The following is a 16207-nucleotide window of genomic DNA, read 5'->3' as shown; positions in this document are numbered from 1 at the left end:
TATATATATATATATATATATATCACGTACGTTATGTACAATTTATTTTGTATTTTATCAAAGAATATTAAGATTTTACTACAATTAAATTAATATTATATATTTGAAATATAAGAAAAAGAGGTAAAAAGAGATAATTCTATCAATAAAATTTAAGTCTATATAATAATAGAATATTTTATGTTTTCCTACCTTGATTTCTTCACTCTTGGCTTTCGAAGCTTCCAAGGTATGAATCAGATCAATGTCATCAATTATTGATCCTTCGGATACCGTGAGTCTGTAAAGAATTTTATCCTCAATCTCCTCCAGATCCCGTTTCATTTCAGCACTCGATACAATAAGTGCATTTCTTTCTCGTTCAAGATCAGGACGTTCTTGTATAGTAACTAGAGACAGCATTTGATCAACAAGGCCGCTACACAATTACATACATATATAAGATTAGAATCAAATATCAAACTCGATACGAGCCAATTTGTTGAATAAGATTTTCTATTTTATTAAATAAAAATAAGAAAAACAGATGAAGCCGATGTCTGATTTATTTTATTACATATATTATTTTAAAATTACAAATTGGATATTGATACTATTCTTTGATATTGATATATTTTTGCATGAATTGTATACAAATTTATACACTTTATTACACACATGAAGATATGTGGTAAAATAAATTTTGTAGGGTAAAAGTTCAAGAAAAGATGCCCAAATGTTTAAGAAAGTATAGTTTTTTGCTCAATTATAGTATCGATTTAAATTCTTATTGTTACTATTAGATACGATTTGATAGTTACTTTTTACAATAAAAATATGATGAATAAATAATTTATAAAACTTATAAAATTTATATATACGCAATATTTTACATAGTTTTTCTAAAAAAATCTCACCCAACAGTCACCATGGAATTGACTATTAGCACTTTTATTGCTATATCCGGTGTATAATGGGGATTAGGTAGTCTCGTGGTTAAATAAAGACGAAAATCAGAATTGTAGAACACGATATTCTCGCCAATTTTGATGCTCGGCTGTCCGGCGTATTGAAACAATGCACGAGTGAGAATAGGATCTAGGGAAGCTTCCAATTCAGTACTGATGTTTTCGATTAAGCATGGTTTTCCGAATTGTACACAATTTTCAATGGTACGCAAAAGATCTTTATCCGTTAATTTTGTAATTGAAAGTCCAATCGGTTTGTACTAAAATTAAAAATTCAGTTAATTAGAAGAATAAAGCAAGTTTAATATAAGATATTAATAACAAGATAACTTTTTTAAATATAAGATTTTAATATACTCTCTAAAAGTAAAGTAATAGAATTAACTCTGATTTTCAATGTATATAATTTTCCAGTGACATACTTAGAACTGTGATAAACAGTGAAAGATTCATATAATAAATATTACTGAAAGACAGTAAGTTTCACTGCCAAACAGTTTTGAGAACTAAAATTCACTGCTTTTCAGTGATATTGACTGTTTGAATCAGTATATTATCATTGAAACAAGTTGAAAGAACGTTCAAATACTCACTGATTATCACTGTTCTTAATATGCCACTGAAAAATGGTATACACTGCAAATTGTGATAATTCCACTGATTCACTTTTAGAGAATATAAGATTTTTCTTAATGTTTATGTATCTACGATAAGCATTTTCAAATTATTTAAAATTAAATACGATTAATTGAACATTTTTTTATAATGCACGTATGTGTAAATTTTCCTATAATGAATATACTTATGCATTTCCGTTAGCTTTATTGCTTTATCAGGTGTAAAGGATAAATTCAATATTCTGTTAAAATTATTCCTTTATCAAATAAAGGATAAATTTATGTTTCATATGAATAAAATTAAAATTATTTCAATAATGAATTTCTGTTATAATAATTATTATGAATTCTTGTGCTTTTATGTGATGACTACATATGTTACGCGGTATTAAGTCCCATGAATATATAATTTAATCTCTCTTTCAAGTCTTTGTTCGCTTTATTCAAAAAGTTTCTTTCTCGACAACTGCAGAAAATTTATATGGTAGAAATTCCGCTAAAAAAAGGTTCGCTATTAAAAGGTTTCTTTCTTTTCTCTCTCTGTGATATAACATACCATATTACGTATCCACTTATTCGCCTGTGCTTGAGGGTCGATGAAGAGGGGCCATCGCTTAGAATTCATCACAAGTACTGCGTTCTCGATAGATAGGGTGTCCCTTGGCAAACCATTCATATGCCAATTTTTTATTTCCATTTGATTGCCGAGAGTTAATATAGGGTTGCAACCTGGGGTATGAGGGACGTCGTCGCCAAGAGCGTCGTACCAGGTTGCTAGGAGATTTTGGCGATAAGTATCCGTGAAGGGCGTCAAATATGCAATCGCACCTGCAAGCAAGGGGGTAGTTGCTGATACAAAGGAATTGTGTGAAATCAATCCTGTTTTGCTGCTGGAATAGACAGAGCTACACTCGATTAAGCTGCTGCATATGAAGCTTTGTCAATCTCATGTGAATGGAGCAGAAAACAATTGTCACCAATGAACCGTACGAAGACATTGTATTATTTACAATCAGATTAAGATTGGAGAGAATTCGTGAAAAGTATGTGTATGTCAACATTTGACAACACTATAAATAATATTTTTAGAATTACAGGTGTGTAAATAGTAAAATTATTATTAGAAATTACAAAAATTGTTGCAATTAGAAATAAATGTGTTTATTAATTAAAAATGTTTTCATATACATACTTCTATTCTGTAATTTTTATTATTATTGTTTTGTTTGTACATTTTATATTTGATATGAAGCAAAAAATATAAAAATGCAAATATAAAAACGCATAATTACATAAAATAAAATTTTTTATGTATATAAAATAAATAATTGCATATAAAGCTTATTGTAAAATTAAAGTATACTTTAATTTTCCTTTGTAATGAGTTTTTATAAGATTGTCAAAGATATCTCATTGGTGGGTGATCTTTGCTAGCAGAATCAGATTAGAGTCACTATTCTTTGTACGGAGGAAAACTCGCTTAAGGCAGGAAAATTGAATTTACCAGAATGGCTGCGACTTTCTTATATAATAAATATCGGGTCTTAAAGTAGATCATACAGAATTTTAAAAATCGAAGCTTAATGTACTGGATTGGAAATTATATATTTACAGATTTTTTACGCACTCTCAAAAATAAACTATTATCGATAATGACACATTTTAACAATATGATTCTATGTAATTTATGTCTACGATAGAAATCTATTTAATTTTAAATCTATTTTATTTTAAATTTAGCGTTATCTTGTTAAGGCAAATTATGAGCATGACTGCTTTAATTATCTGTAATATGTTTCATTTATTGTTCCGAAATAAATTAATTTTGGATTAAAATAAAATAATCTGTTAATCTAACGTTATTAAAGTATATACTTAAAAACTAAATTAAATGATTGTTATTATTGTGCGCTAAAACTATTAAATAATTTCTACTAGTTTTACAGAATTTATAAATTATTTTATATAATAACCAATTAATGTGTATGGTGCAGAAAATCTTATCTTTACAAATATATAAAAAAGTGACATTTTTACTTTTCATATGAAATAGAAGTAAATAATTCGAAACAATTGTTAAATTGTTGTATACCTGATGACAGAAGGATATCACCAACAGTATTCTTTAAGGACATTTTTATATCATCTACCATGATGGTCCATCGTTTCTGTTCGTCCGACAAGCCTACGATTAATCTTATGGCTCGCGCCATTCGTTCTTCACAAAGCTGCTTCTGTCTTTCTAGTTCGGCTTTTTTTGCTTCCTCTTTTGCCAATTTATCTTGTAATTTCTTGATGCCTTCCTGTACTTCATGAAATCTTGTCATAGCAGCTGCTTGTGCCGTTTCGGTTTCAATCAGGATCTCCTCTGCTTTTGCCAAGACTGCCATTTTGGGCTCAACTTTCTTATTTACGAAGTAATAATCGTATATCGCGTGGATCCACAAGCATAAGGAATGGCAAGCCTTCGAAGCTTGAAGTATCTTTTGAATGTAATTTAATAATTATATTATTATTATAATTGAAATATAAAAAAATATATTTGCAATTTAAATTATATTAAATTACATTTTTCGGTAATTAAAATAAAATTTTTTTGTTTACTAAGTTTAGAAAGAAGTTTATCAAAAGAAAAAAATTGTATTTAATAGTAGAAATTGTTAAACATTAATTTAAATTTCATGGAGATATTTCGATGTAAAAAAAATACCGCAACAAATATAGTTTACTATTATACAACCGAATATTTACTGTATCTGGTTGGAAATTGGGATTTTCTACATAATCTTTCAATTTATTTATAATTTCCTCTGTAATATCTTCTTTTTTGAAATGCGCCATTGTGTGAAGAAAATGAATTGGATCTGCTAATATTTGAGTTCCAGGAGTCCAATAATCTAATATCTTCTCACCGGGAAGTTTTCCAGGAAGCTAAGGATAATCATTTCATTTTACATATACATGATACTACGTATCAATCTTATGATGTCATATACTAAATTTTCTGATGTTAATCATATACTCTTTAAAAAATTTAATTATTATACTAATGAAAAATCGTACTGCACTTTTTTTTATAAAAGATTTTTGTGTTTATTACTTTATAATGTAAGCATAATTGTGTATACGGCTAAGCAAACCTTGTGTGGTTTCACGTTGTTTATAATGCACATTGCTTCAATCACTAAGAGTACTCCCACTGGTGGTCTCTTCATCGCTTTTACCTCCGTAATATCACTTTTATTTAGTGCTTTTAAACTGGCTTCAGCAGCCTCGAGCATTGGTTTTACTTCATCTGTATACATACGTGATTTATAGATATACGTGTAATTAAATTTTGATCAAAATTCTCTTTTGAACATTATACATGTATCAAGAGATGATAGCATCTTCGCGCATTTTTCATAAAGTACCTTTTATTCTTTTATGAGCAAGATGTTACAGCTTATTTTTTACGGAAAGGAAAATGCTCTTTTCTATATTTATTAATTTTATATACACTTGTATATAAAATTAAAAAATGTATAATATTTTAAAATGTCGCGTTTATATAATTCTTTGTATAACTAAAAAAATTCTAAACATATATGTTTATATTTTACGTGATGTAATGTATAAAATGCACAAAAATATGTTAAATTTAATTAATAAAAGCTGATAATGTGGTACTGATTGCTTCGCAGAATCTGCTTTATCAATATTTCATTTTTCATACTAAAAATTTGATAAATTGCTCGTGGTTATATAAATCGATATGTGTCTACATTTTTAGAGAATATGTAAGTTTGTATCTCTATTTATTAATATAGAGCGAGCTCTGTACAAATTAGATACACAATTTACACGAGCGAATTTGTGTACATTTCCGCACGTTTTGTAAACTTCGTGCTGTTTTCATATAAAAATTTTGACGTTTGACCCGTGTACGAGACGATATGTTTTCCCGCGAAAGCGGAACGTCAACGTAAATAACACGTGATACTTTCTCGTGATACGGGATATTCTGCCACAAGAATGTTATTCCCAATACATATTTGTATTCCCAATGGATTCAGACTTACTTTAGCTGCTAAAATACGATAAGAAAACTGATGAATATTAATAAAATAGTGCGGTTCGCTCGACATAAACGCGAAATCTACTTATATTAAATAAATGTATAATAATTTTATTAAATAGCTACTAATTAGGATAAGATGTTTGGCATATATGTGGCCGTGTCGTTATGATATTAATTCTCATGTAAATATTCTCTTTTGCATCCCTTTTCTTAATTTTCTGATAAATTTCTGTTGCTGCACTGTGCACGTGTGTTTCTAAAGCTTTAGATAGTATTAAAGTATATTATTCTTACAACAGGGCTTTTACTACTATGCTTTATAAGGATAAACATACTCAAATCGGCCTCTGCCTCATCCCTGATCGCTTTATTTTCTTCCTTCAATTTTGATGCCGCCGCTTCTTGTTGCATAGCCACTATTTTGGTCTCCTCTGCTTCAATCTGCAAAAAACAGATTATAAGCTTTGTGCGTTGACTATATATAGGGCAATACCTCTCGTGAAAAATAAAATGCAAGATATCAAATATTTTACAAACAAACATAAGCTTTTTTGGCGCATAAATATTAAATAATAACAGGCTAGTAGAAGCCAAAGCCAAGAATTACATAATTAATCTCTCTTTTTCTTAAGAGATTAGAGAGAAAGAGATTTTTATTTAACTAATATATACAATTTTTAATAAGAATTCGATATGTTTTAGACCAAAAAATAATTATTATATGTTTTATATAAAAAAATAACTATTTTTGCAATTTTTTTTTTCAAGGATTAAAAAAGCCGCAAAATTTTTCATTTAATTATTCTCACTTCTTTGTTTCTCATATTTTTATTATATACATAGATATATACCGCCTTGGGATATAAAACGTATAAAAAAATCCTCTCATTTATGTATTTTAATTTTATTAAAACAAGATTTTATTCTCAAAACACTTTTAATTAATTAGATTAATAAGATTCTAAAGAAATAATCCTTCAATAAAGGTTTATAAGGGTTTTAAACAATAATAATTTTATTAATCTTATCATAAAGCAATTAATAATATCATTATATCATAACTTTTCTATAAAATATTTTTTAAGAGATGCTAGATGAGTAAGTATAAGTACAAGAGGGAAGGGGGGGGGAAGACAAATAAGAGGTAAGAGATAGAAAAAGAAAAAGGATAATAAAGTGCTATATTTTTTTGAGTTTTTCTTTAGATTTCAAAGTTGTGCTACTTTAAGTATGATTTTTAACGCTTTTTCGTCATATCATGTTGAAAATAATGTTTGCAAATGATTTAGCATATCAAAAGCTATAAGAAAATATGTATAAAAAAGGTTCCATATATTAGGTCAAAATTTGATTATTTTTCTATTGGCGAAACTTTGCTAATTTCTAAGTTATATATTTTGTACAAGACATAAAATGAGAAGTTTTTGAATGATAAGGATGTGAACTTTGCATGAGGAAGTTTGATAGAAAGTTTGTCAGATGCTCACTGTATCTTGAGTAATCTCATGTATCATTCCTGCCGTTGCCTCTGCCGCTTTCTCTAACTCGAGTTTCATACGTTTCAGCATCTCCTGTATATCTTTCACTTCTGCTTCTGTATTCGCCAATTTATTTAATCCTGCTCGAGAAAAATACGCGTTACAAAGACTAAGTTGTATGCTGATTTATGTAGATTAGATGAAGTAATTAATTTGCATTGTCTTGTTTTAAACGATTCGGAGGCAGTAAATTTTCATTATGGCTTCGTATAGCTTAAACAGATGCGTTCTCGTTTCGTCGGGATGCTAATCAACATGAGAAACACAAAGTCTTCAAAGGAACGCAGTTTTCTTAGTTCTTGGCAACTTGATATACTTATATGTTTTTCTCATAGCATTGCAAACAAAAAGTTTAAATAACTGGCGGATAAATGCATAAAAAGTACATTTATCTCCCACAATAAATACAAATATTAAGACAAAATCGAATTACTATAGAGAATTTAACGCAGATTGAATTAGATTAAGATAAAATAATTTTTTGGATATATGTATTATACTTGCAGAATCGATGTACATTGAAAATGTTACTGAAATGTATATTGCAAGGTTGTTAAGAATTGAGACATTTCATTTCCTGCCTTCTAGCGCGCGAATAATACCACGACTTGCACACAGGGCAAATCGATATTCCGAATTTAACACGAATTACAAGCCACCGTCAGACAGTCGGCGTTAAATTTATAGACTGGAAAACTATCGACGGTCATTTACCTTTGACCTATGAAAAGCTCTGTTATACTAAGACATTGATAAAATAAGAAATGTATTAAATAAAATAAGAATTTTCATTTTAATACCTCAATTCAGTTAGTTTAATTCGAGCTTTACTATGCAAAGAAATTTTTACAATAAAAAGACCGAATTTTTTTTTAACTTCTTTTTATATTATATAACATTCTCTTGAATTTTATAAGAATTAGAAAATATTATATAATATTATCTAATTATCATTTTAATTTAATATAATAAATAAATAAATAAATAAATAAAAAAATATATATATATAATTTCACACATTTCACATATTGATTTATTTTATAGTAATTTCATTTTTACTCACCAGTGGACAAACGTCTCATGGAAGAATTTAATTCGTCCTTCTTCTTTTTTAAAAGGTCACCATAACTCGACAGCAATTCCAAATATGACTTAGGTGTGACATAGTTATGACGGTCTAATTCCTGAGATGAATTATTTATCACAGCAATTGCAGTTTTAAATGTTAGTAAAATATTAATATATTGCGTATTTACTTTCAAGAAGCGATCACTAGCGTCGATCACACTGCAATGCATATATTGGCATATTTTTACGATAGACTGCAAAGTTTTATGCGAGATGGTCGACTGATCTTGGATGTCCGACAGAAAATGTGTTGCTATGGTCTAAGCAAAAATCAATATATTGCACCTTTTAATCAAATCGCATTAGCACATCATGCGCTTCGTATAATGTTTGTAATTGTATTTGCAAATATAAACTTAGAGAGAGATTAGTAGATTTTGCAGTACGTAAACTAATATTAAACTCGTGCTCACATTTGAAAATTAATTTACTGAAAGATCCGGAGCAGATCGGAAGCGGAGTTCTGAATTCGTAATGTCGCGAAATTACTAAATGTTGCATGCTAAGATCCATTTTCATCACGTTAAATACACGTTACCATCTTTCGATTCAATATAAAATGTGCAATTTGTATACAAGACAAATAAATTCTTAAATTAACATTTAATGTTAAACGTTGAATCTAAACGTAAACAAATTTTTTCCAAACAATTTTTAAAAAAATTGTAATTATCTTGTTTAAATTTGAGTGTTACAAGAGAATAATATATTTCTAATTTTGAGAATTTTAAAAATAATTTTAAAAATAAGTATTGTTATATAGTTTTGTTACAGGCTCAATTTACTTATTTATTTATTATTTGTTTATACAATTAAAATAATATTGATAATTATAATCGGAATTTCACAAACTTGCTGAAATTAACGTGCGTATTTTTCCTAAAATAATTTTTTTTAATGTTTAAAAAAACACAATTTTAAGAATTCGATAAAGTAATTAATTTATCTTTATCAATTAGTTTGTAGAGAAGAATTATTTAACAGATTGTGTCAATCAGTAACTCCTTAGGTTTTTGTATTTAAATAGCTATATTATCTTATATATTTAGTAAATTTGCTATTCGTTTGTTAAACATTTTTTAAAATTTTTAATCCTTTTACATGTATCAATTTATAAAAATTTGAAGCTATTAATTAAGTGTCTATGAGTATTAGAACAATGATGTTAGATCACGATCAAATTGCTTACAAAGCTGTATTGTGGTTATCATTTATTGCAAGTCAGCTATCATCTTATTCTGAATTAAAACAGCTAAACGCTCGCTAGTGTTATAATTGCGACAGTATGTGTAAATATGATATTTTGATACAATACTGTTTACTGTTTTTTTTTTTTTTTTCATTTAATGTATCCCGTGGAAAATATATATTATTTATGAAGTAAAAATTTTAAATATCGCATACATTTGCGATGTTTTACATTTTTGCGTTTTATTGTTTTGCATACTTGTTATTTCGTTTGTAAAATGCATGCTTTGGCATAATACAAAAGCCTAAGTTAAATAAATAACACTCTCGTACATCGCACTTTTTTATACCAGAACATTTTTAAAAATCCCAACGCAGCACAGATATGTCTCTTACAGTGTATTAAAGCTTTTTGAAAACTTTTAAACGTCGACACGATAATTACAGACTTAAGAATTATACTGAAATTTGTATATAAATATTATATTTAAGAAAAATATCTACATATATGTAATTGACAGTTGAAATAGATATATCGATTTTTGCTTAAAAGTGTTTATAACAGAAAACTGAGCGGAGACAGATATATTTTTAGTAATGTCATACTTTATTGTGTTATACAAACCTGAAGGGCGGCATCCGGCCAGGGGCAAAACCAATCAATAGTACAGCAATTTACTAGCGCCGGAAATTGTCTGATGCGAGCGCGAAATATATCTCCAATCGGACTGAATATTGGGAATGTATAATATTAAGCTAATTATAAATTTACAATGAAATATATATAGATTAAATTGTGGGTATTTTATAATCAAGTTTTATAATCAAATAGCACAAAAATACTAAAAAAGTAAATTATATTCTGTTTGGATAAGTCTTCTATAATAATGCTTTAATACTTTTCTACAAACATTCTCATAATAAATTGTTTACTTCAATATGCTTACTTTGAATTTAATGTCTAATATTCTAGATATATAGTTTAGTAAATCTCCTTAAATAGTTTGTTGGAGAAAATTTGATAAATCCTTTAAGACTATATTCTAGATAATGCTTATATTCTAGATCTGCTTATAGTAGTTTATAGTAGTTTAGCAAATCTTATATGTACTGTTTATTATAATATTTTGTATAGTATATAGAATTATATATAATATAATATATTATTCTATTAAGCTTATTAAATAAAATAAAATAAATAAGATTAAAGAACAAGAATTTTATTTAGATGAATCTCTTTCCGAATTAAAAACTCAACAGATAATATAATTTTTTACGAAATTTAATTTGTTTTAAAACACGAAAATAAAAACCTAGAAGATATAGTTTAAATGATAAGTAATCTTGATATTATTGATAGAAAAATTATGGAAAAAGGTGACGACGCAGAATGCATTGCATTTGTGACAAAATTTTTATGAAATTAGCAATTCTAATATTAATCAATCTTTCAATTGTAAGCGACTTGCGTATACCTATACATGAGAAATCGATGGATCTCAAATGGAGAATACTGTCTATGCAAAGAAATTAAGTTTGTCGATCAATAATCTATTATTTCCTCATCTGCCATTTCCATATTTTATCTACCAATATTGAGTGACTTTACAGTTATTTTTCCATTGTTGCTAGAATCGTTTCTCGTATTACGTAATTCCTACATTTTACATTATTATCAGTATACAATATTATTCTGAAAGAGATTACGTCTTTTTTGAATTAAACAATAATATATATGAGTGTTATGTGTGCATATAATTATATAAAAAATTAATACTTTTAACTTTATAATCTATAAATCAACAGTATGTTACAAATAACAAATATACGATATATTATTTTCTAATAAGGATAGATTTTAAATTACTTTTAGTTTTTCAAATGAGTTATTGAGCAAATTTCAAATTTTTTTGTGCACTTTCGAAAAATGTTTTTTTTTGCATTTAGTGGCTTGAATTTATTTGTCTCAAATTGCAAGTTTATAACCCTTAAGTGTTTATTTCAATAATTAAAAAAATTTTAGTAGACTATTAATTCATGCAAAAATGCATGCATTATTTATGATACAAAATTTTACTGAATATGCATATTTAACTCTTTGACAAATGCTCATAATAAATTTTCATGGAAATTGTAATACTATTTGCGTAACATTTATCACATTTCATCTGAGATTACTTTTACATGGCTAAACTTTATGACATATGTGATGCGAAATGAGATTAATGATTTCACGGATATTAAAAGCTGTGTGACATTCGATATATCAGAATCGTGTCTACTCGTCATAAATGTACACAAATCTCACGGGTGAATCTTTACCGTGGGTCCATTATTATATCGTGACAAACAATAATTCGGTTTTGCGTGACTCGACGTTATTGCGTGGGTCTAGTATTTTATTAGAGCCTATCGGCGAAAATTACGTTTTTCTACTTCTGTAAAAACTTTCTAACATCGCATCTGAATCTCGTTAATTTTTCAGAAACGCTCGTGTATTGCGTAGCGATTTTTTTTACGTTTGCAAATTGATATAATTATTTATAGATTATAAAAGTGCGATTTGTGGAATTTATGACAGTTCGAAAGAATAATTTTTCAAATTATTGTTGAGCGACAGAAGTGACATTAAGATTTATATTTTTCAATGAAAATACCTCATCGTAATAACAGCGTGGAAGTTGCTCTTGACTGCCTTCAGATAGACGGAGAAAAGGTTGCTTTTATTGATCTGTAGCCCAGCCTCTTGTGTTGGTGCTCGCATTGCTTGATATATTTTGTCTACTTCATCAGCTTGATATATATTTGGTACGTCTCCGTTATTTAGAATGTTGTTTAAATCCTCTAGCATAGAGTCATTTTTTATCTACAAGAACGTGTAATTTCGTCAAATATTTTAGAGATACAGTTTATATGTACTTATACATGAAAATACAACTTTGTCTCAGAAAAATACAATAATTATAAAGGTGTTATTACGTAATAATTAGAGTAATATAAGCGCGTATTATAAATAGTTATTATCTCAAATTTATTATCTCCCCGACACTATATAATTAGTAATATGATACACATTGGTTTTTAAGTATAAAGTATAAAGTGATTTTATTTTCAAAGCGTTTACTTTTCCATATAAAATTATTAAAAGTATATGTCTTATTATTAAAAATTACGAGTTTCCAATGTGATATAATTATATATCTGTATTAATATATTATAATGAGCTGCAATAATCAATCGTAATAAGATTTTAATATGATTACTATTACAATTTAGTTAGAGAAAGATGTTATAATAAAAGGACTAAATAATTACGATGTCATAGATTAAATAATATTTAATAATTAATATTGTAATAATAATATAGTTTGTTAATATATTTTATTTTTCTAAATTTAGTCATTCAATTTTTTATTTTAAAAAATATTTATTAAGTAATTTTGTAAATATTTTGTAAATTATTTCTTCAAACTGCGTTTAATACTATTATCCTTTTAGTATCATTTGTTTATAAAAATCGTGAATGTAAGAGCTTTTAGAATGTTATGAATTTTTCATTTAAACTCTACGTTCTCTGGTCTGCATTTTACCTGTTCGTCAGAGAACAAAAAGACAATATGTTGATTCTGCAACCCCGCTTTTAACATTATATTCTTGATGTCATCTCGCCAGTCGTGGATTGTATAAACTTTACTGATTTCAATCTGATAACAATTGTATTCTTTCATGTGTGACGAAAGCTTTGTCAGGCTTCGACTTCCTAGTAGGAGCAAGAATATATTAAGTTTTGTATTCCGTATTTCTGTCGGATGTACTATAAATTCTTAGACGGAGGAAAACATGGATACAGAATATATAAGAAAAATATATATACATAAATAAACATATTATGTAATTATAAAACATTTTAATATTTTAATTTGATAATGATCTCTAATAATTATGACGAACCTGATCCACTCATTCCGAGCAATAATGCATTTCCTCCAGATTGTCGAAGTATTCGTGTGATTCTACAAATATGGCTTATTGCATCTTCAAAAAGCACTAATTGCATGGGCGATGTCATTAATTCATTATAACTGTCTAAAAAATCTAGTAGAATACTTTTCATCTATAAACACATAAAAAAGATTAATAAAGCGAAATACCTTTATTTATAATTATACGTATATATTATACGTGTAAAGGAGAAGATATGCAAAACAATCCAAATTCTAAATTACATATACATTTTAAACTATTTATAAGTTCTGTAATATCTCATATATCCCATATAATCACACATAAAGAACATTAATTATTAAATTTTATATTAATTATTTATCATTAATTACTGCTTTACCTACTGTTAGATTTATTAATTATTAAATATTATTGTAAATTGTTAATTATTATTTACTTATTATTATGTTATGTTAAATACTAATTATTAAATTAACATACGTTAAACTGAAGTGTAGTAAATTACTTTTTCAATATCTATTATCTGTTCATATTCTCCGGCTGTATTACAAAAGTCACCATAAAACAACGGTTTCTTTCCGATGATATCGTCGGCGTTGCAATTAAACTTTTCCTTCAATACATTGCGTAAGAGCTGATCGAACCATTTGTTGTCATCGCTGTTAATTAAGCGATCGCCGAAGACTCGAATATTCTCATGATACCAAAGTAATAGTAACTTCTCGCGAACCTATGTGAAAGAAATAAATCAAATGTGATATAAATATTATATGATATATAAAGCATTTTGCAGAAATTAATAAATTGTATTGAAAGACGTGTTGATTTCCGATAGGTATAATTCCGTAACACGTATTTTTGCTTCACGATAAATCACACAAAGCATTCAATTTCACGCCGACGGTGTATGAATAAAGTACTAAATCGGATTAAAATAATCTCTCTTTTAAAGCAATAGGATTGCAAGCAACATTCATCGGTTTATACGTAGAGTGACCTGCTTTGTCGCGCATGAAGCCACTTGAGTAACGTTTTTTTCTCCACTGTATCAAACATATTTATCGCTTCCCACTTTTCATCTCAATTACATAATAATGATATATTGCTCGTGCAATGTCCGTGCATGTATCCGAGCCAGAACTAAAGGCTTGTCTGACCATACACGTACTTTAATCACTTGAACACACATTCTGCTGTACAGTTATATTATAAAATCCGCCTTTTTATTATATTATAAAATCCATTATTATTGACAGGCGCGTTATTACTTTTTATTTAAGTAAAATACATTACAATAACAAAATAAAATATAATAATTTAAAAAAAAACTTGGGGATATCAAAAAATTATACTAACTAATATTTTTGTTGCGTCTGCCATAAGAATGCCCTGGAACACTTTACTCAGATCGCGTAGATTGAAGGTGTAATGCGATTTGTTGGGAATTGGTAACATCTCGCTGCGTATAACTGTGAAAATGTTTATAGTGCAATTCACTATGTCGTCCAGTAGATTATAAAGATCTGGTATGTTCGACAGCCACGAATCAAGAATTGTTTTGAAGATATGCGACTGTAAATTAAATATGTAATTAGTTAGATTCATAAGTTTGTCTTTTGAATATGTATTATCATAAAAATTCATACATACATTTAACATTTGGCTTTCATAAATGCATAAGAATAGTTTTGCGTAACATATTTTTTTGATAGATTCTTTAAATAATTAAAATTGGTTTTTGACGTTTACATATTTTTAATTTTTAATTATAACGCAATTTTTAGTTAGTAAATTTATTTTATAACAAAATTTTGATTTAGGGATACGAAGATATTTAATTCTGAAAATTAAAAAGAGAGTTGCGACGGTAAAGTTTCTCTAACAAAGGATTAACTTTAATATTGAATCAATTCGAAGTTTGTAGGAAAAAAAATCTGGAATGCGGGCAGTCTGTAATGCAACCGACACGTGCCGGCCACACGTTTGTATTAAAAAATGGTTATCCTATTTTATTTAAATTTTAAATAGAATAGGGTAGTAACCATTTTATCGTTCCAATTTATCGCATATAACATTGATAAATAACATTATCTCAATCCAACTATTTAACTGATATTAGATAACGATTAAATATATAAGAACCGGGAAAATCCTCCGCAGGAGGTATGAATGTGTTTGGCATGAATATTTAATCAGTGGTACTTAAACTCGGACCCGCCTCAACGACCTTGGGCGAAACGTGCACAGAAGGTCTCGCGGGTGCGCGGAGTCCGACGGGGTTGATTATGAACCCCGTTATATCAACCCGGGCAGGTGATTATGATAAATTATGGTCGATATGGCCACGATTTACGACATCTAATTGCGACGGGCATGGAGGAACAGGGCAAACAGTGTGAGCTACGGTGCCACGATGTTCCGTCTTTTCTACGAGCCGCGATTATACGCAACTGGGCGTGGATGTCGATTTGATGGAAGAAAACCTGACGACGTAGTGGAAGGAAACATACGCGTCAAATACGTGCAGTTCCGGGCGTAACAAGATATTTTGCGTCGTCGGAAATTTTCTTTTAAATTCTTCAAGAGACATTGGAATTGCAAAGCTAGATTTCGCTAAATATTACATAATGAAAATGTCGACTCTGAAATTTCCTTGAAATTGTCATGCATGCTTTTACACTTTTTTCCGCGTGTAAAATGTTTTTGCGCTTGAAACGAATGTACATAATAAAATCACGAGATTACGTAACTGAACTTTTTCGC

The 16207-nt window shown here is 28.2% G+C and overlaps 1 protein-coding gene across 1 annotated transcript in view; it reads right to left on the bottom strand.

The window, feature by feature from the left end:
- Nucleotides 1–188: 188 nt before the first annotated feature.
- Nucleotides 189–16207, bottom strand: part of LOC105462259 (dynein heavy chain 1, axonemal-like) — a gene marked incomplete at its 3' end in the record, with an annotated part of 71385 nt that continues 55366 nt past the window's right edge. The window contains exons 34-49 of the mRNA XM_011708781.1: nt 14801–15016; nt 13950–14174; nt 13430–13592; nt 13069–13238; nt 12136–12344; nt 10104–10206; nt 8419–8550; nt 8226–8346; nt 7112–7242; nt 5960–6065; nt 4705–4859; nt 4316–4495; nt 3657–4047; nt 2121–2392; nt 897–1207; nt 189–418 (exon numbers count right to left, since the gene is read on the bottom strand). Of these exons, the coding sequence (XP_011707083.1) occupies nt 189–418; nt 897–1207; nt 2121–2392; nt 3657–4047; nt 4316–4495; nt 4705–4859; nt 5960–6065; nt 7112–7242; nt 8226–8346; nt 8419–8550; nt 10104–10206; nt 12136–12344; nt 13069–13238; nt 13430–13592; nt 13950–14174; nt 14801–15016 (3115 nt within the window). The remainder of the gene's footprint in view (nt 419–896; nt 1208–2120; nt 2393–3656; nt 4048–4315; nt 4496–4704; nt 4860–5959; nt 6066–7111; nt 7243–8225; nt 8347–8418; nt 8551–10103; nt 10207–12135; nt 12345–13068; nt 13239–13429; nt 13593–13949; nt 14175–14800; nt 15017–16207) is intronic.

This window comes from Wasmannia auropunctata, unplaced genomic scaffold (genome assembly GCF_000956235.1).
Source record: "Wasmannia auropunctata unplaced genomic scaffold, wasmannia.A_1.0 LD267245.1, whole genome shotgun sequence".
Taxonomy (NCBI): Eukaryota; Metazoa; Arthropoda; class Insecta; order Hymenoptera; family Formicidae; genus Wasmannia; species Wasmannia auropunctata.
The sequence above is the reverse complement of the archived record's forward strand: the minus strand, read 5'-3'. Positions and strand labels throughout refer to the sequence as shown.